The following is a 22708-nucleotide window of genomic DNA, read 5'->3' as shown; positions in this document are numbered from 1 at the left end:
AGACGCAACGTCATATAGCCTTTGTTGTGAAGTGGAAGTATCATTTTTAAACATTACTCTAAACTGAACTGACCACAAGTGAATTCGTCCCATTCATCATCAGATGCTGATCTAACTGAATTGAAATGAATCAAACTGAACTGACTGAATTGAATGAAATGAGTTCACCTGGGGTGACTGAAAGTGAATCAGAAGTAAATGAATGGAATTGAACGAATTATGTGAACTGAATGAAATACTCCAGAATGTAATGGAAGTGAATTGACACTGAATCGAAATGGGCATGAAGTGAATTGGACGGGAATGAATCAGATGATTAATGCAGTTGAACCAAATGGACCAGAATTAAACCTAATCAAATTAAATGCAGCGAAACCGGCTCAATCGGACTGAACCAAAGAGAAATGGACTTAATGAAAAGTGACTCAAATGAATTGAACACAAATTAAATAAATTGAACACCCAACAAAAACTGAAATGAATACAAAATGGAATTGACTGATACTGCTTTAAGTCGAACTATGAACGCAAACGGAACAGAAAGCGGCGTCAACTAAATTTGCGTCAAACCAAACTTGACTGAATTGAATGTAAATGGAATTGAAATTAATCGAACTGAATCGAAATGAACTGAGTTAATTGAATGAAATGAGTTCACTTGGGGTGACTGAAAGTGAATCAGAAGTCAATGAATGGAATTGAACGAATTAAGTCAACTGAATCAAATACTCCAGAATGTAATAGAAGTGAATTGACACTGAATCAAAATGGGCAAGAAGTGAATTGGACGGGAATTAATCAGATGGTTAATGCAGTTGAACCAAATGGACCAGAATTAAATCTAATCTAATTAAATGCAGCGGAACCGGACCAAATTTGATTAATCAAACGGACTGAACCAAAGAGAAATGGACTAAATGAAAAGTGACTCAAATGAATTGAACACAAATTGAATAAATTAAACACCCAACATAAACTGAAACAAATACAAATTGGAATTGACTGATACCGCTTTAAGTAGAACTAGAATTGAATGTAAAAGTAGAATTGAAGTAGAAGTAGAATTGAATGTAAATGGAATTGAAATTAATCTAAATGAATCGAAATGAACTGACTGAATTGAATGAAATGAGTTCACCTGGGGTGACTGGAAGTGAATCAGAAGTAAATGAATGGAATTGAACGAATTAAGTGAACTGAATCAAATACTCCAGAATGGAAACTTTCATATCAAGGCGGGGGCCTCAAACTACTGTCCTGCGGGCCACATTTGGCCCGCGGGCCGCGTGTTTGAGACCTCCTGCTCTAAAATGTGTTAATAGTATTTTGAAAAGAGAAGTTTATACATCATAGACCATCAATGTACTGTATCTGCTCAATGCTAACAAGGCAGCTAACATCAGTGCTATCTAGGCCCCACTTTGGGCAGCACAGCACACATCCGTGGTGTCAACACTTCGAAGCCCATTTCCGACCGCGAGGAATAACGTGACACAGTATTTCCACGAAGTGACCGCACAACTTTCTCTCATATCGCAGGAACGGCATGACGGATTATTTTAGTGGTTTTGGTACTCCCTACAACCGTAAACCGGGCCACTCCGAAACAGAACTGAACTGGACTAAATGGGAATGAAAATCGAGTCCCATTGAATGTAGCAAAACCAAACCAAAACCTATCAATTGAACAGACTGAACCAAACCAAACTGACTGAAACGAAACTGAACTGAACGGAACAGAACTAACCAAGACGTCAATTGAGTCAAATGACTTAAAATCTGAACTGAACCTACGACAACTAACTCCACAAACACACACAAACGTGGAACCTCACACACAACAAAGTGCCTTAGTATGATTAATCAACACTTTTTTAAATTTGGGAATTCATTTGGTGTTTCCTGATGCTGCGGTGATGAATGACTCTGCTGCTTTTTTTTTTTACCCGAACAGTTTTTTTGTTTTTTTTTTTAATGGCGTCTTGCCGGCGACTGCAAATGCAGCGTTCTGTTCTAATGATGGAAGGAAATTGAACATCCCGAGAGATGTGAAGCCATCTGGATATGAAGTGATGTACGACTACTCGTGTCTATTTGTGTTTAACTATGTATGTTTGTCTTAAGGGGTTGGAAGGTCCATCTGTTTCAAGACGACGTTCATAATTCATCATGTTTGAGTCCAAATCAGCAATGAGCAGCCATGCTTGGAGGTTTTAAGTATTTAGGGTAAAAAGTATTCCCCTTTAACTTGGTACAATGTGAACACGTCTCTCAGCAGGCCGTTTTTCTGTCAATGTAAAAAAGGAGGCGAGAGTGTGAGAAGAGTCTGAATGATTTACCACGCTAAACTCCGGAAATCCTGCCCAACATCGGCGTTTCCCTTTGGGGTGCGCGGCCCCGCTTAATCCATCCATTTCACTTATCTTGCTCACAGTCGAGATGAAAAATGTTCTTTCCGATCCAAAATTCTCTGGGACTCGAGGCTGCAAGTCTTGCATTTTGCATTTCAAAGAGCAAGACGGCATAAAAATATACATGGTTATTATTATGATGTGAGCTTTTATTTTAGCGACTGTACTTAATACATAAAAGTTTGATTAAAAAAAAACCACGACGTCAACATTAAAACATACTTCCTTAACATCCCACTGTTCCCAGTTCATACCGACGCAACACAGTAGTTCAGGTACTAACAAAAGCAATTATAGAATGTACAGCCTATGCTAATCACACATTAGCCATGTATACATGGACCCAAATATTCCAATTGCTATCGGTTTATTTGCTTAAACGGGAAAAATATACACCTCATTCCGAAAGAAAAGTGCCAATCCGAATGAACATATAATCAGATTCCCAGGGGCGGAATATTCCTTTCCCCAATCCGATTGAGGTATCTTGTACCCGCTCAAACGGAAAGTTGTCAGGGTGCGTTCTTCTTCATCATCGTGTTTTTCTTTTTTTTTGTCAATTTCCTTTTGGTAACATATGCTAACCGTTGGTGATGTTCTTAGATTTTGGATTTAAATAAATAGTGCTCTTTAAAAGTATATTTTAGAAGCTTTTAGCGAAATTTAAGCTGGTAAATATAGCAGAATAGACAAATAACCTCCATATTCATTTTGTATTCGGATTCCGACTTTTCGGTCCAAAGTGGACATCCTCTACAAGCTGGGGTCATGTGACTACAAGCAGACGGGAAAGGCGAGACATTCCGTGTGGAAGCAGAGATCTAAGTGAATGAAAACAGAGCAGCCCAGCCTTTGGCTTAGTGGGAGTCATGGCTAGGGATAGTGCCAAGGAGAAGCCAGTTTAAGTATTCTGTTTTGGAACACTTGCTCTCCAGTGCCTTGTTTTTAGCGCCATTAAATGGATCCACACCCGATTGCGATATGAAAGTTTACGCTAAATACCATTCCTTATTTATAGTTACAACCTTCTAAATATGCTTTTTACCAGTATTAGAGAACTCTAGACATGAAGTAGCACCCCTTTAGTCACCTTTACACTCATATTGCACAATACAGTAGACATAATAACAGTAAATAAGCCTTGTGTTCGTGTGTTGCAAAGAATGTGTTCTGTAGGGAATGCTGAATGATGGGTGGACAGGAAGTGACATCAAGAGTTGAGATTTTTGTGGGTTGCTAGTTTTTTTTTTTAATTAGGGGTTCATATTAAGTATTTTTGTGCCTGTTATGAGATAATTCCAAGTCACCTTTACACTCATATTGCACAATACAGTAGACACAATAACAGTAAATAAGTTCTGTAGGGATGCTGAATGGTGGGTGGACAGGAAGTGACATCAAGAGTTGAGATTTGTTGTGAGTTTCTATTTTTTTTTTTAATTAGGGGTTCGTATTAAGTATTTTTGTGCCTGTTATGAGATAATTCCAAGTCACCTTTACACCCATATTGCACAATACAGTAGACATAATAACAGTAAATAAGTTCTGTAGGGATGCTGAATGGTGGGTGGACAGGAAGTGACATCAAGAGTTGAGATTTGTTGTGGGTTGCTAGTTTTTTTATAATTAGGGGTTAGTATTAAGTATTTTTGTGCCTGTTATGAGATAATTCCAACCTGCAATAAAAGCCTGTTGTTCCAGTGATCTAGTCTAGTATTTCTATCTCACTTAACATAGCAGTAACTAGAATACTACATTACTACAATACTACAAGCTGGATGATGTTACTGTTGCTGTGCAGTCTTTGGTCCCATGACAAAACTAGTTCAAATGCTAAGCGCACCGCACCGAGGTGCGCCCCACCTTTTTGACTTTTTGGTTAAAACCACAAGTGTGAACACCTCCTGAGATCCCCCCCTTCATAAAGAACAAACGCCTCATCAAGTCTCATCACAATTAACGAGACATTTCCTCGCCCCGACTGGGCCCATCATGACTCACCGTGTTTGGTGCTCTTATCAGAGCCAATCTAGCAACGCTCTTGTGACACTCCAGCGCTAGCAGGCCGGCGGCTACAGTGTGGCTGCTGCCTGGCCTTTAGCGCCCCGTGTAAGGCCGCGTCCTACATTCAGCTAAAAGTTCAACAAACGTCTGCTTCATTTGCTTTTTCCCCCTTCGGAGGAGACAGATGAAGGCGGGTTCACCGCCGGACCGTACGCGACCGGCTGTGAACGCAACATCGCCTGGATGCTTGCGCACATCTGGAAAGTGCAAAAGCGTGTTTCATAATGAGTGCGAGAGACCCTGAAAGTCTGAACGCTGACACGGAAACATGGAGGTTAGCAGGATTTAACATGGATCACCTTTTTTTTAGGACATTTTTGGTTGTACTGGATGAATAGGTTGGATTTGCCAGAGGAGATTCAACTTTAAAAATGTCATCTGTCATTCATTCATTTTCTACCGCTTATCCTCACGAGGGTTGCGGGGGTGTGCTGGAGCCTATCCCAGCTATAGACAAACTACTTTCTATTCGACTTATCCTCACTAGGGTCGTGGGTATGCTCTAGCCTATCCCAGCTGTCTTCAAGCAAGAGGCGGAGTACACCCTGGACTGGTTGCCAGCCAATCACAGGGCACATATAGACAAACAACCATTCACACTCACATTCATACCTATGGACAATTTGGAGTCGCCAATTAACCTAGCATGTTTTTGGAATGTGGAAGGAAACCGGAGTTCCCGGAGAAAACCCATACATGCACGGGGAGAACATGCAAACTCCACACAGAGATGGCCAAGGGTGTAATCGAACTCGGGTCTCATATTTGTGAAGCCTGTGTGCTAACCACTCATACACTGTGCAGCCCCTAAAAGGTTTTATTTCCTTTGGTTTACAAATTTGGGTAATAAGAGTTTAAAAGTCAATATAGGGGTGTTATTTTATGTCGAGAGGGCTCTAATAATGCTTAAATATTCATACATTTTCTCCCGCTTATTCACACAAGGGTCGCCGGGGTGCTGGAGCCTATCCCAGCTGTCTTCAAGCGAGAGGGCGAGGTACACCCTGGACTGGTGGCCAGCCAATCACAGGGCACATATAGACAAACAACCATTCACACTCACATTCATACCTATGGACAATTTGGAGTCGCCAATTAACCTAGCATGTTTTTGGAAGTTGGAACTCCACATAGAGATGGCCGAGGATGGAATTGAACTCGGGTTTCCTAGCTGTGAGGCCTGCGCGGTAACCACTATACGACACACAGCAACATTTGTTCCTCATGACAAAAAAAGTGTAATTTTTGGGCCTACTTAGCATAAACTAACATAATCATCTGTTACAATTTCAATTTGGACTTCAGTTCAAGTCCTGCTATTCACAGAGGTCATATTCCGAGACACCAGCTAATGGCAAAAAACATTGAACCCCATAAAAAAGCCATAAAACGCCCATTTTTAAACACACTAAACCCTATTAAACCCATTTTATATTGTGCTTTTCACAATTACATACATACAGTACTAACAAAATCATCATGTCTCATCAAAGCATCTTCCTGCCGGAACCACACACTCTTGACGACCCTACTTCCTCTACGTGTTCGCCACGTGCTTCCAAATTTCCCCCAAATTGCGTACTTCGGCATGTACTGTTACTCCCGCTGTAGGTGAACTACTCAAAGCTGGGTCACAAGCTACATAATTATAATTAATTGTCTAATTTACTCACATTATTTTGACCGCATTAGCTAAAAACGACCTCATTTGTCTGTCTTATTGAAACAAATTAAGTCATTAAGTGCACAACAGCACTTTTATGTATACAAGGATGCTGGACAGCAACCATCTTTTGTACTACCCCTTGGTATTACAATTATTTTATTTTTGTAATTACTGATACATAACAAATCACAAAGGATACAACACAAAAGTACTTAAAGGCAAAGGCATTGATGATGATATATTTCTATGTACTTTATATTTGTTTAAGTGGCTAATTTACTCTGCTGGAATATTTTATACTATAAAATTTTTTTAGATTAGTTGCATTGACCTTATTTTATGACTAATACAGAGCCTTATGACAAGACGAATGTCATTTTAACCCCGCCCCCCCCTTTTTATGGACTTCAATCCTGTCACAGGTTTGATTGAAAGTGTGTAAATCCAGCCGAGGGCTGCAAGTTGCTGCAAAAAAAAGGTACTCCGATAAAAAAAAAAATCCACATAGTGTTTAATCAAATGATCCATGGCCCGGAATCCATCAACACAATTTGCTCCATCAGGCTTCAAAGCGGCTGTCATAAAGTTTTATGGTCCTTGACAGACAGCGGTCAGGTGACCCCTATCGCAGTTTGATGGTGAAAATATTGGATTTAGTCTTCAGGTCAGTGGAATTTTTATTGAAAGGTATCAAAACACACACACAAGTATGGAAGCATGTACACTTTATATGTGATTACTGAGAGATTTAGTAACCAAAAATCACATCTCATTTCTTTTCTCCCACTTTCTATAGCTGTCATAGCTAATTGCCATGCTACCTAAACACCTCAGACGAGGGTTGACTGATGCAAAACGTACCATGGTGAGGGGAAACTGGATTTAGTGGGGAAAAAAAAAAAGTAGTGATGAGTGACTGGCAAGCATGAAGCAGATGGACTTGTGTTGGAGGAAACGCCAACTGCTCATTTCAAGATGTTATGTGTGTGTGTGTGTGTGTGTGTACATGTTTGCATTCAAATCCATTTTTTTGGCAGGCTTGTGTAGGAGAGTAGTTACATACAAAAGAGCTTTAAAGTACGTTTTCGTCAATTAACCAACCAACCAATCGATTAAAAAAAGTATTGATGAATACAGATGGATCTTGCCGCTTTTTTAGTTCCCACAGCCTTACATTCCTCCGTTTATAAATGGCCACCATCCGAGAGCCACAAGAGAGGCAGGACGCCCTGTTATGTTGAAAAGCTATTGTAGCACCACTGACAGTTACAGTGGTACCTCGGATTATTCCAAAAGTTTCATTCATTTTCTATACCGCTTATCCTCACAAGGGTCACAGGGGTGCTGGAGCCTATCCCAGTTGTCTTCGGGCGAGAGGCGGGGTACACCCTGGACTGGTGGCCAGCCAATCACAGGTCACATATAGACAGACAACCATTCACACTCACATTCATACCTATGGACAATTTGCAGAAAACTCACGCATGCACAGGGAGAACATGCAAACTCCACACAGAGATGGCCGAGGGTGGAATTGAACACTAGTCACCTAAGGAGTCCCAGAAGTTAAACAAACAAGGAAGTCTCCAAACTATTACATCTTAATTTCTATTATTATGTCTACAATATAGGGTAATACGAATGTAAAGGTGCCTAATTTAGAGGGCTATAATAATGTTAAAACTATATTTAGAAGTTTGCAAATAGGTTTTCTATTATCATTCATTCATTTTCTGCATGAAAAAGTAAATAATATAAATAAGGAATCCTACTTCGGGCAAAATTCCCTTGTCAAGGTCAAGTCTGGAGCCAATTAAGTGCAATAAACAAGGGGTGAGTGTAATCCGTTCCAGACACCCCAAAAATATTGACCAAAAAAATTCACTTAGAGAGTGATTATAATTTTACATGCAGAATTCATAAGATGGAAGGAATTCAATAGCGTTGCTCACCTTTTTTTTTTTTTTATTAAAATTGTTGGCACTCGCGACTTTCTTTGGCCCCGTGGCGGGTTATTTAGCAGTGGCATTAAAAAAAAAAGGCAAAAACAAGTCAGAAACACAAATGAATTTACTTGTTTGTGGCACTACTGTATGAAAATGGATGCCATTCATCCATTTTCTAAACCGCTTATACTGACTGGGGGGTATGCTGGAGCCTATCCCAGCTGTTTTGGACTGGACAAAAATTCACACTCACATTCATACCTATGGACAATTTGGAGTCTCCCAAAACAGGGAGAACAGGCAAACTCCACACAGAGATGCTCGAGCGGAGAATCGAACCCAGGTGTCCGAGCTGTGTGGCCTAACCACTCCTCCACCATGTGGCGTGAAAATTTGGCAAATATATTTTTGACAAAACCTGGGGTGGCCAAAAAAATATATAAGTAAATATATAAGTATATACAGTAAAGTCTCGTTATATCGATATTCTCGGGAGTCGGAAAAAATACCGATATAACCGGACTATCCATATATCCGATCCTGCGCCGAACTGCATTAAAAGTGGGCGGATCTTTGATATGGCATGTAATTTTCTCCTTGAGTTCATGGATTGCGTATCTAGCATGCTTTTGTACTACAATAAATTTTGTACTACAGTAAATAAAAATAAACTTACGCTGTAGTGACTACCGGTTACCGGGACATAATTCACCCCGGAACTATCGATAGGGAAGGTGTTGCCACCCGGAGGGGTAGGCGCGAGGGACGGGTGTTTTCCGCTGTGTGTGCTGCACTCTGGTGGTGGAAGTGTGAAAAATAAAGTTGACTGGAAGCAGCCGTTCGCCGTGTTCTTTTTTGGTATTGAAATCCTTAAGCAAAGATTGATTTAAGCTGCTTTTGTATCGATATAAGCAGACCAAATTGGCTGGCCGGAAATGAAAAGGGCATCCTAGTAACCGGATTATCATAATAACCGTGTATCGTACTAACGGAGCTAATTATATCATAAAAGACTAGAAATTTGCCGGGAAATGAAAATAGTATCGTAATAAGTAGTAATTCGTTTTAACCGATATCGATATAACGAGACTTTACTGTATATATATATATATATATATATATATATAGATAGATATTTTTTGGCCACCCCAGTTTTTGTCAAAAATATTTTTGCCATGCCATTTTCGAGCTGTATGGTGGACGAGTGGTTAGGCCACACAGTTAGGCCACCTGGGTTCGATTCTCCGCTCGGGCATCTTTGTGTGGAGTTTACATGTTTTCCCTGTTTTGGGAGACTCCAAATTGTCCACAGGTATGAATGTGAGTGTGAATGATTTTCCAGTCCAAAACAGCTGGGATAGGCTCCAGCATACCCCCGCCACCCCAGTCAGTATAAGCAGTTTAGAAAACGGATGGATGCTGTGTAAAAGCACACACAGTGTCAGCTATAGCCTGCCTTGGCGCTGTTCTGTGTAAAAGGCAAAGACCGGCTCTTCGGTTATGCCGCTGATGAGGCAATTTTGCGAGATGTCTGTGTTGAAAAAGGCTAAACATCACAAGGTATCGCCTGTGTTAGGTCTAAAATCAAGGACTTTTCACCACACCATATTATAATGAATGAATAGATTAAAAATTCCCCATAGAGACACAAAACTAAGTGGCGATATTTCGTTTCTTTTTCACCTCCTGTTGGAATATTGTCTGTATGTCCTAATACTTATGCTCCAAGAGCCAGACAAAACATCAGGGCCACAGGGAGGTGATCCGGTTTCCTTCAACAAGAAGTGTATTTAGGTTAGTTTATCTTCGTTTACTCTCTTCGAGAAAGATGGCACCGGGTTGCCCTTGCATCCCGATTCTCTCCAGATTTACAAAACCCAACTTGACGCATTCCCAAACTGCCTCCCCTTCTCCCTTTCTTTTTCCTCTTGCGAGATCAGCTGACTGGCGTGTTGTCGCGGCCCGCACGCTCTGCTGGCACCGCCCGCCGCTTATGAAAGTTCTAATAGACTTCCCGTCATGCTCATAAAAGTAGGGAGCAGCGGATTTATGATCTCATTTACCCGCGCCTGTACGGCAGCCAGCTCCGGGGGCGCTCTAATGAAACACGGGAGGATGTCCATCCTCTCGACAGCAATACTGCCAGCGCCGGCGCCTAATTGGATAATCCCGCTGAACTTTGTTAATCATTAACGGCCTCATGGCTTCATCGCTGCCGTTGTTGATTAGTGGAAGTAGTAGACGTCGATTAGTTGGTTGCTGTAATGCTTGCTGCTGAACAATACGGTTTGTCAGCATCATGTAGCTTAACCGCCGTAAGCAGATGCTTGGATGACCAAAAATTTGATTGGCAGGATGAAACATTAGAAACTGGGCAAAATGGAAAGGAACATCATGCTTAACAATTAGCATAATATGCTTAACTATGTACAGTATAGTCTTGCAACTACTGCATCATATTTTACAACAAATCTTTAAAAATGTATTCCGGTAAAGTAGTCAACTATGATTGACATTTAGACCAGTCAATGACAGTGTAAAGCAGTGGTCAACAACTTTTTTAAATTCAATTTTACGTCTCATTCTTAGAGAATTGTCCAGCATAAAAATTTCCCTTGACAAATGTGATGGTCATTTAGACCAGCCAATGACTGTATCAAGCCGGAGACCACACAAGAAGGCGGAATTGCAGTACTATGAGCTGCTGTAACAGGTAAACAAGTTGAATATGATTAGCATTTAGACCGGCCAATGACTGTATCAAGCTGGAGACCATACAAGAAGTACTATAAACTACTGTAACAGGTAAACAAGTTGAATATGATTTGCATTTAGACCGGCCAATGACTGTATCAAGCTAGAGACCATACAAGAAGTACTATAAACTACTGTAACAGGTAAACAAGTTGAATATGATTTGCATTTAGACCGGCCAATGACCGTATTAAGCCAACGACCATACAAGAAGCACTATGAGCTACTGTAGCAAGTAAACAAGTTGATTATGATTTGCATTTAGACCAGCCAATGACTGTATCAAGCCAGACACCATACAAGAAGTACTATAAGCTACTGTAACAGGTAAACAAGTTGAATATGATTTGCATTTAGACTGCTCAATGACTGCATCAAGTCGGACACCATACAAGAAGTACTATGAGCTACTGTAACAGGTAAACAAGTTGAATATGATTTGCATTTAGACCTGCCAATGACTGTATCAAGCCGGAGACCATACAAGAAGTACTATGAGCTACTGTAACAGGTAACAGGTAATCAAGTTGAATATGATTTGCATTTAGACGGACCAATGACTGTATCAAGCCAGAGACCATACAAGAAGTACTATGAGCAACTTTAACACCTTAAAGGAGTTGACTGTGACTGACATTTAGACCGGCCAATTACAGCATAAAGTCTCAGACCAGGCAAGAATGCGGGATCCAAGAATGTGGGATACTATGACTGGCATTTAGACCCTTCTATGACAATATAGTCAGAAAATGTGCAAGGCGGGACCAAGGTAAACTTGTGGACTATGATTGCTCATAGCAACCAGTTTGCTGCATTGGCAAGTAGACCGGCCAATGACTGTTGGAGACAATACAGTAGATGTACTGCTCTGTATGCTATATGGGTGATGTGTCCTACTATAAAGAGGTAAACAAAGGTGCGGGAAACCTTTTGTAGGTAATTGACATGAAAACCGACCAATGACTGCAGAGTCTTTACAGTGTCTTTATGGCGAATGTGTGTTGACGCTATACTGGGTGCTATTTAGGACATAAACTGGTATGATGGGATATCCTTTTTTTTCCGTTTGTAAAGACCTGCCAATGACTGTGTTATATGAGGCGTTTTCCGCGGGTGAGTGACTGCATCACCGCTATTGCTAATTGGCATGCCCACCCCTAGAGCAGAGCATTCATGTGGCACACAGGAAACAAGAAACAAATTGATATTCACGCCATTACCACAAAGTGATATTCACTAAGCGCTAACTGCCACTGATCCCCCTCTGAGTCGCCATCGTGAACCTCCGCCGGCGATAAAGTCCACCGGCCAAATTAGCCGATAAAAATAAAAATGGCCTAGTAAAAAAAAAAAAAAAATTTAGCAAGCACCCAAAAGTTCTACTTTATTGGTTGGAGAGGAAAGGCTTGTTGTGGTGGTCGGGCGAAAAAAAAAAAAAAATGGCCACCGAAGTGATTTAGTGCTTGCTATATTCTGCTTGTCTTCTTCTTCTTACCGCATCTCATTCCTCTCATCACGACAGTGACAGTTACATATCTGCCACTTGCATATTCCATCTTATCTTTCACATCATCTGGAGATGCTGCATTTCTAGGGCAGTCAACGCTTCCCTGTCTCTTTAAACGACCATCATGTGTCCGTCAGGGGAAGATTTCATCCCGAGTTTATGGCATAATAGTGACAGCACACCACTTCGACCTGTCTAAATCATACATACATTACTTCAATTTGCATTTACATGCATGTTATTACCAGTGAAAAACGGGCTGCAGGCTGAAAATGGCCCATGGGCCGCACTTTGGACACCCCTGGCTTTAAATGAACCCATTCTTTTTGCAGATAGACATCACATTATGAAGCGAATCCCTCCTTGCCTGAGGTTGTCCATCTGAATACGCAAGTTGGAGCAGAATGGAAATTGGAACGCACTCAAATACGCTCTTAATTTCAGCTCGGCGTTTATGAAATATTAATAAAGAGGAGAGAAGTGTTGCTGAGAAGCTGGAGGAAGTGCGCTATGAGTTGGAAAATGAAGTTATGGACACGGCGGAGCGGACGGGCCTCAAGTATTCCCCCCTGCTTTGACTTTGACTTTATGGATGCATATATTATATATTATGATGACATATATTGCATAGTATGCAGGCGACACATTTATAATGAAGGCATTACATGCTCACGCAGTTAACTACATGCTATCTCCACCTGCTATCACGCCAAGACTCCGTCATCAATGTCCTCCATACACTAAGAGTACACCCACAGATTTGCAGGAATGCATTACAGCCGCACTGCTTTCCAAACAAAAAATGCTCATGGGGGGGGGGTTGTCGCATATAAAAATGCATGCATTATTAAGTAGGCTGCTGTGAGGGTTTGTGTAAACATATATACACAGTATACACATGCAGCATGCCGCAGTACAACAATGAAAGCAGACACTAGAGCATGTGGACACAAGAACTCGAAAAATTCGATACCAATCAAAATGAAGAGTCTAAAGAAGCACGAAGCAATGGAAATTTCCACTTTAAAGTGGAAACTGTGTGCTTACAGAATCAGCAATGCACTGTAAAAGAAATAAGAACAAGAAATAAAAGTACATTGAATTCCCTAAGGCAAGCTGATTTTTGCACATTATTTAAATAATGTATTTAATATATTCATTCATTCATTTTCTACCGCTTATCCTCACAAGGGTCGCAGGGCTGCTGGAGCCTATCCCAGCCGTCTTCAGGCAAGAGGGGGGGTACACCCTGGACTAGTGGCCAGCCAATCACAGGGCACATATAGACAAACAACCATTCATACTCACATTCATACCTATGGACAATTTGGAGTCGCTAATTAGCGACTAGCATGTTTTTGGAATGTGGGAGGAAACCGGAGAAAACCCACGCATGCACGGGGAGAACATGCAAACTCCAGGGTGGAATTTAACCCGGGTCTCCTAGCTGTGAGGTCTGCGCGCTAACCACTAGTTTGCCGTGCAGCCACATATTAAATATAATTTCACTTTATTTTATTTTGTATTTTATTTGTTTGTTCATTTTCTCTGCGTGGAGTTTGCCCACCTCTCGCCTGAAGACTGCTCGGATAGGCTCCAGCACCCCGGTTGACCCTTGTGTGGATAAGCAGTAGAAAATGAATGAATATTTAAGCATTATTAGAGCCCTCTAGACATGAAATAACACCCCTATGTTGACTTTTAAACTCTTATTACCCAAATTTATAAACAAAAGGAAATCAATCCTTTTAGGGGCTGCACGGTGCCCGAGTGGTTAGCACACAGGCTTCACAAATAGGAGACACAAGTTCAATTCCACCCTCGGCCATCTCTGTGTGGCGTTTGCATGTTCTCCCCGTGCATGCGTGGGTTTTCTCCGGGTACTCCGGTTTCCTCCCACATTCCAAAAACATGCTAGGTTAATTAGCGACTCCAAATTGTCCATAGGTATGAATGTGAGTGTGAATGGTTGTTTGTCTATATGTGTCCTGCGATTGGCTGGCGACCAGTCCAGGGTGTAACCCCGCCCTCTCGCCCAAAGACAGCTGGGATAGGATTCAGCACCCAGGTGACCCTCGTGAGGATAAGCAGTAGAAAATGAATGAATATTTAAGCATTATTAGAGCTCTCTAGGCATGAAATAACACCCCTATATTGACTTTTAAACTCTTATTACCCAAATTTATAAACAAAAGGAAATCAATCCTTTTAGGGGCTGCACGGTGTACGAGTGGTTAGCTTCACAAATTGGAGACCCAAGTTCAATTCCACCCTCGGCCATCTCTGTGTGGCGTTTGCATGTTCTCCCCGTGCATGCGTGGGTTTTCTCCGGGTACTCCGGTTTCCTCCCACATTCCAAAAACATGCTAGGTTAATTAGCGACTCCAAATTGTCCATAGGTATGAATGTGAGTGTGAATGGTTGTTTGTCTATATGTGCCCTGTGATTGGCTGGCCACCAGTCCAGGGTGTACCCCGCTCTCACACCTGAAGACAGCTGGGATAGGCTCCAGCATCCCCCGCTACCCTTGAAAATGAATGAATGTTCATTCATTTTAGTCAATAAAACACAGTAGTCATTCTTTCATTCATTCAGTCCCAAAAGACATTTGCCAATTGATTCCTATATTCATACATTCATTCATGATGACAGGCGCTTCCATGGCTGTGTTGGGGGTCAGGAAATGAATATATATTGTACATCTTTAGCATACTTTAATACAAAGTAGATTAAATCTGAATATAATGACATATACTGTAATTATTAGGGTGCTTATCATTGATAGAACTGCAATATTCAATACTAACGCCCACAATGCTATCACCACACTTCATTCTATCATAATAAAACTTGAAATGAATTCGACAGAGTGAGAGGAAATGAAGACATGGTTGGTGTGTGTGTGTGTGTGTGTGTGTGTGTGTGTGGTTGCTGCTTTATAGTCCGGCCTTTGTTGTTGGCCAAAAAACATTTCCATGTGATCCGTGGACCAAAGAGGACGACATTGCAGCGTCGCTCAGAGGGAAACGAGGCGATTTTATTTGCTGCCTTCTGCCTGCACTTATGTTGATGGCTCTTTAATTTCCATCTCCAAAATGGCTGATCCTTCTCTCATTACATTTTGGCCTTGTATGCTAAAGGATGTGAATGAAAGGCTCCACAAGCCCATGCATGTATGTGTATGTGTGTGTGTTTGCAAGCACTCAGCACTACTTCTGATTGGATTAGTCCAAGAGACACATCCATCCTTTCAGTCCTTCCTCCACCCAGACCCTGCTGGTAACAGGCTGCATTATTGATCGGCGGACAGCTCCATTTCCTCCCTGCGTCCAAACTTATCGAAGCTTCTGTTTTTCACACAGCCTGAGTCCACTGCTCTTCCTCTTTGATAGTGTTGCTTCGTCATCTTCAATGAAACCTATACTCCATCTCCTCATCTCTTGGATTGTCTTTTTTTTTTTTCCCATGATGCTGTGTGTTTTTTTTTCCCACGCCATTTAAACAACCACTGAAAAGTACAATACAGTACTTTCTTCTTTGTGGGTCCATTTAGTCCAATGGGTTTATAGACTTTATTTACATAATACATACTGCAAAAAATTGTTTGCAATTTATTTTTTGCACCATCTGGTGAGGCACTGACCAATAAAATGTCCTAATAAGCATCAGTTTCTCTGTATCATCGCTAAGTAAGGGCATCCTAATCTATAAATTGACTAATTTATCACTGAGAATTCACCATGCTGCTTCCTTGACAACTTGGCTGCTTCGCACAGCAAAGAAAGGACAGGGAGGGTCGACTAAACAGGAAGTCAAATGGACATGTGCTTAGAAAATGTATTCATATAATGTATTAGTGTTTGTGATTGAAACACAACTGATCTGCTGGACCTGGTAGGACACTGACTCACTTGCCTCTAATGCAAAACAGCCACTGAAATCAGCCATTTTTATCAAAAACTGTTCATTCTAGTCTCAACTACTGTCAAACCTCGGTTTTCATACACCCCAATTTTCGTATGATTTGGTTTTCTTCAAAAAATGTCACTAGAATGCCTTGGTTTTTGTACACAGTCTAGGTTTTGTACGTGACTGCCTCGTACTTTATCGTTCTGTGAAATCGAGCACCCAAACAAAACACTGCGCTGCATAATGACCCTAAAGAAAGTTGCAAATGCCAGCATTCATTTATTCATTTTCTACCGCTTATCCTCACGAGGGTCGCGGGGGGTGCTGGAGCCTATCCCAGCTATCTTCAGGCGAGAGGCGGAGTACACCCTGGACTGGTGGCCAGCCAATCACAGGGCACATATAGACAAACAACCATTCACACTCACATTCATACCTATGGACAATTTGGAGTCGCCAATTAACCTAGCATGTTTTTGGAATGTGGGAGGAAACCGGAGTACCCGGAGAAAACCCACGCATGCACGGGGAGAACATGCAAACTCCACACAGAGATGGCCGAGGGTGGGAATTGAACCCTGGTCCTATAAATTTATATATTTTGACAAAATTTATATATTTTTTAATAAAAAATTATATATATAAAATTTATATATATATAAATTTATATATTTTGACAACATTTATATATGTTTTTATAAAATATATATATAATTTATATATTATGACAAAATTTATATATTTTTATAATAAAGATATATATATTATTTCATTATAAAAATATATATAAATTTTGTCAAAATATGAATTTACATATTTTGACAAAATTTATATATATTTATAATAAAAATAATATATATCTATTTTATAAAATAAAACAATAATATAATAAATAAATATTATATTTTATTATATTTTATATAAAATATTTTATTATTATAAAAATATATATATAAATTTTGTCTATATATATATACACACATATATATATATATATATATATACATACATACACATTTTTGGTAAAAAAATATATTTTAAAAATTGCCTCAGTTTTTGTATGAATAAATTAATAAAAACTTTGTTTGCTGTCTAAAGAGGCACAACATGACGTGATGCTAAAGAGCGCCATTGAAAAAGCACTTGACAACATTCAAACAGGTACTTTAGCCAAGTAAACAAAAATCAGCAACTAGTGCGCAATTAATTGATGAAATCATTTCCTCCGTGAACGCTACCTACAGTATCGTTTACCCCCTTCATGGTGCCTTTGATGCTGGAAACACTCAACCTCGCTGTCTCCCCCCCCCCATGCGCTGCTCTCCACTACTGAAAGCTAAAATTAGACAGCAAGTGATTTTCGCTAGTTGGAGGGGAGGAATCAATTGCCATTAATTGCCTTTAGGAGAGAACAACTTGTGACAGGGCTGCGAGACAGAAAGAGAATCCCAAGAAGAAATTACAACTGCAGCTAACTTATGGTGACAGAATGGGCACAACTAATCACCATACGGAATGTATTAAAAGGTCTTTTTCCCCTCTAAAGTCTGAGATGAATGTAATGCTTTAGAAATCTTTCATCTTTCCATGCTTTGCCGTAGCGGGCGTCAAAACAGCAAGCGACAGCGCCGCATCTCTAAATGTACATGTCGCTGTGTTGTTTGTGGTCCCGCAGGCGCTGTACCCGAGCCCGGAGGAAGGCTGGCAGATCTACAGCTCGGCGCAGGGCGCAGATGGGAAGTGTATCTGCACGGTGGTCGCGCCGGCCCAGAACATGTGTAACCGCGACCCACGCAGCAGGCAACTCCGTCAGCTCATGGAGAAGGTGACAGCTGTCCATAACACAACTCGTTCTGAGACACAACTGTGAACGCGGGCGAGTCGTTCGCGAGGCACCGGCTGTCGGGCACACGATGCAAAGTGTTGATGATTTCTTGGGAAAGTTTCTTAACTAGGGTTGTCGTATGCGTTGTTGCCTACATCAAAAGGTGTTTGTTAGCATTAGCAAGGTCAATTGATGCCGCTACATTATCAAAGCATTCTTGTATCATCATTGGGTGCATGGTCTACAAAAACAAATAACTGCCATTATCTGTAATTACTCAAAAAAGACAGGTGTCAGGTTTGTACAAAATTCCGAATGGAACTGAGAATGTCTCCCAGATTCCAATTCAATGCCATGAGTTTGAATTGAGTTTGCAAACAGGAAGTAGAATTGCTATTGACATTCCAATTGAAACACGTGAAACTGAAATTCCAATTCCTATTCATTCATTCTTCACCGCTTATCCTCACAAGGGTCGTGAGCGGGTGCTGGAGCCTATCCCAGCTGTCTTCAGGCGAGAGGCGGGGTACACCCTGGACTGGTGGCCAGCCAATCACAGGGCACATATAGACAAACAACCATTCACACTCACATTCATACCTGTGGACAATTTGGAGTCGCTAATTAACCTAGCATGTTTTTGGAATGTGGGAGGAAACCGGAGTACCCGGAAAAAACCCACGCATGCACGGGGAGAACATGCAAACTCCACACAGAGATGGCCGAGGGTGGAATTGAACTCGGGTCTCCTAGCTGTGAGGCCTGCGCGCTAACCACTCGTTTGTCATGCAGCCCTCCAATTGAGATATTTGATGTAAAAAATATATAACTTATATATATATATATATATACACATTTTTATGAAAAATAGTATAAATAAATTTTGTCAACATTTATATATATAAATTTTGGTTTGAAAATTATAAAAATATATCAACAAATATATTTATTATATATTAAATATATTTATTGATATATTTTTAAATATTTTTATGAATAATTAAATATTTAATTTATTTATTTTTATATTTTCATATAAGTTTTATAAATAAATATTTATTTATTTAATAAATATATATTTATTCATTCATAAAATTATATAAAAATATATCAATAAATATATAATAAATATATTTATATAATAAATAAATATTTATTCCTTTATTTATTTATTCATCCCCTGCTGTACATGTAAAAAATAAACAAAAAATGCTGAAGTAGCCACTTTGACAATGATGTAAAAACAGTCAAACCTTCACCAAAATGGCATCATTCCATTTTGGTGCAGTTCGGGATAAAGGCCCCACTTCCACTGGGGCAATGTGGTGCAATGGTAAAATAGAGCTTCCATTATTGACACCTAGTGGACCTGGCAAGTCTTGACTTATGAAGGATCTTAGCTTTGTTTGCTGTACTTCCATTCTAACCATTCAGTACATTGTTTGGTTTCATTTGCATTGTTGCACAGTAAATGAAAGTGGCTAATCAATTCGGCGCTAAAAGCCTTTGGAAGCAGGATGTTTTTGACCTCCTGTGCCGTGTGTTTGATGCAAATAGCTTTCCCGTCACAAGCGTGCCAAACACAGATCAGAGGTGAGACAACGGACAGGAAACAAGCGTGTTTGTTCTCCAGGTGCGTGTCAACTAGCGGTGTTGTGGGCGGAAGCAACAGCTTGATAAGTCACCTCTGCAGCTTCTTCTATTATTCTAGCAACACAGAGCAGCGCAGAGCGCTTGCAAAGGGAGGAGCGATAAAACGCGCAGCCTGACATTGATGTGCTCCTGCGAGGGAGGCGGGGTTAAATTGAGATGCAAGAAGGGAGCTCCGAGGCCCCGCCGGATCAGTCGGGTACCTGAATTCCACATATTGCATTCTGCCTGGCTGAAGTTTGTCTTTCCCCAGACAGACGGTGTCTGCTGCAGCTTTCAAGCGTGCAAAATTTACACGCATTTAGGGAAGAGTGGAGCAGAGATGGTGTTTTCTGACACTTGACTCAGGGAATAGTGTGTTTTTTGGTGGGAGAGTCGTTGCATAAGGGCTTTTATCCAATATATTTACAGTATATTTGTGGTTCTACCATATCTCAATGTGTGGGAAATATGGGGTAATAACTATAAAAGCAATCTTCACTCGCTAAATGTACTGCAAAAAAAGGGCACTAAGGATAATTCATAATGCCGCCTACAGAGAACATACTAACTCCTTATTTCTAAAAATACTTAAACTTGCTGATATAGTTCATCTTCAAACAGCTAAAATAATGCATAAGGCTAAAAATAACCAATTAGCTAAAAATGTCATCCAATACTTCTCTACAAGAGAGGAGAAATATGATCTCAGGGAAGAACTACATTTGAAACACTTATATGCTAGGACTACGTTAAAAAGCCATAGCATTTCAGTATGTGGAATCAAACTGTGGAATGGATTGAGTAAGACCCTCAAACAATTCAAGAAACAATACAAGCAGTTGATGTTTGCTAAATACAAGGATGAAGAGTCTTGAACCAGTCATGATGTGCTATACATATCACTATATTGACACTTATTATGGTACCCATTATGTCATTGGATGGTCATATCACCTCGTACTTCGGTACGTGACATAAATAAAACTTAAAAATTACAAAAAAACCCAACAAAATTATTTAAAACTACTATATTAGGAAAGCAGGAAGTGAACAAATGTAACAGTTACTGATTGTACCAGATGTACCAGATGGAGGGGTAGGATTTAATAAGCTTTGCTTCTTCCTACTCCTTTTGGACATGTGGAACTGCGAACTGATTATGTGATGCATTCAATTGTAATCTGATGCATGTTCAAATGAAATAAAACTATTACTATAATTATATAATGGTTAATAAAGGTGCCCTACTGTGCATCATTACCTTTTCAATGATGTTCCAATGGTGATACAGTGTGTATTCCTACAGCCTTCATAAGCACCAAACAGACAAATCTACCATCTCCCTCGCTCTTTTGCTCCACTTTTGATAGAAGAGGCACTCAAACCATCGTTTTGGACATAATAAACTAAATCGCTCCTTCCTACCTCTGACCCGACCCTCACTGGAAGACGCTGCCCATGCATACACCCACCACTTTCAACCATGAGAAAAAAATATGGGACCTTTAAGACTGGTAAAATTGAGTCTATCGTAATTTTTCTGAGCAAAGAAGGCACTATAATATCCCTTGGAAAACTTCTATAGCGCCGACATTGGCAACAAAAGTACATTTTTCAGTACATTTCATTGAGATGTGAAACGGACTGAGGGTGATTATAATATTTCGCCCAACCTCGCCTATAAGGCTGCAGTTATCAAAGATAACATAATACAGTCTAATACAGTCCAAAGACCGCCTTAATGAGGACACTTGAGGTTTGTGCTGCACAAAAGCAAAATAGTACGACTATACATACAGTACATAGAGACACCCTCATTTGGATCCAGAGCATGCGGAGGAAGTATTATAGTGGAGCGCATCCACAAAATCCTACCACCGGTGTTTAAAAAAAAAAAAAAAAAAAAAACAAGAACAGACAAGCATGCATTAACAGCCTTGCGCAAATGTGTGTTTTGAGATTCCCGTAAATCTCGTACAAAGTATAGATGAAGAGCCGCCTACTTTTGACCACCTGTCCGACCGAATAACCGATGGAAGATGGAAATCAGATCACTCATCCCGCCTACACTACCTCTTTGATGGCTGATGTTGACAGATTTATTCAATTCATGATACCATTTCATCACGTCTTTTAAGACAAAATGTCTTAGAAATGCAGCATCAGATAAATGGCATTTAAAAAAAATGACCAAAAATATAAGCAAAAATTCAAAACAAAACAGAAAATACCAAAAAACTAAATAAAAATTTAAAAAAAATAAAAATTTAAATCAATCTGATTATTAAAAATACTATAAAGTTAATAAAAGGCAAACAAAAAAAAAATCACCAAATTTATATTGGTCCAAACTTAATCACAATAAGTGAATTTCGTCAAACTAAGATTCCTTATTTATAAATGGAAGATTTTCAGCATCAAAAACCAACCTTTTAAAACATTACTAGAGCCCTCTAAACATGAAATAACACCCCTACAGTCACCTTTACACTCATATTACCCAATATAGTAGACATAACAGAAAAAAGGCCATATAAGACATCATAAAGATCCACACAAATCAGCGTTGCTAAGTCTGCTTATAAGCGATACGTAAAATCTGCATATTTTTGACTAACAATACTCAACAGCTGTACAACATCTGAATCGTACGACCTCAAGAGCTTTACTAGGATTTATTCCCGACGACAGCGTTCACATTCAGAGTTTGTGAGGTTAAGTGCAATTTGTCAGTGGGAAAAAAAGCAGTGTTTTTGATGGAGCATGTGGGAGAGAACAGTAGGCTGGACACAGTCACTGAGTGGGCCGAGGATCGGGAAGGCAAGCCAGGCATCTGGACCAACAGACTCAATGCCAAGCTGCGACCTTTTGGAGAGTTGGGACTGCTCAGTAAATAAATAGAGAAATAAATAAGGAGAGGAGAGCAGAGGAGTTTGGAAGCGTGCCCGTCTGCGTGAGTGTGTTGTTTTGTGCGTGGACGTACTAAGAACATGT

At 40.1% G+C, this 22708-nt stretch overlaps 1 protein-coding gene and 1 long non-coding RNA gene across 3 annotated transcripts in view; one reads left to right on the top strand and one right to left on the bottom strand.

Annotated features, from left to right (window-relative positions):
* Nucleotides 1-22708, top strand: part of olfm2a (olfactomedin 2a) — a 68305-nt gene that overhangs the window by 32633 nt on the left and 12964 nt on the right. For both annotated transcript variants that reach the window (XM_058050282.2, XM_058050280.2), the window contains exon 2: nt 17933-18082. In XM_058050282.2, the coding sequence (XP_057906265.1) occupies nt 17933-18082 (150 nt within the window). The remainder of the gene's footprint in view (nt 1-17932; nt 18083-22708) is intronic.
* Nucleotides 1-22708, bottom strand: part of LOC144894442 (uncharacterized) — an 84069-nt gene that overhangs the window by 57991 nt on the left and 3370 nt on the right. The gene's annotated exons all lie outside the window — the stretch shown is intronic.

Source organism: Doryrhamphus excisus, linkage group LG16 (assembly GCF_037039965.1).
Source record: "Doryrhamphus excisus strain RoL-2023G ecotype Guam linkage group LG16, RoL_Dexc_Guam_v1.1, whole genome shotgun sequence".
NCBI lineage: Eukaryota > Metazoa > Chordata > Actinopteri > Syngnathiformes > Syngnathidae > Doryrhamphus > Doryrhamphus excisus.
Note: the sequence above shows the minus strand (reverse complement) of the source record. Positions and strands in the feature narration are given on the sequence as shown.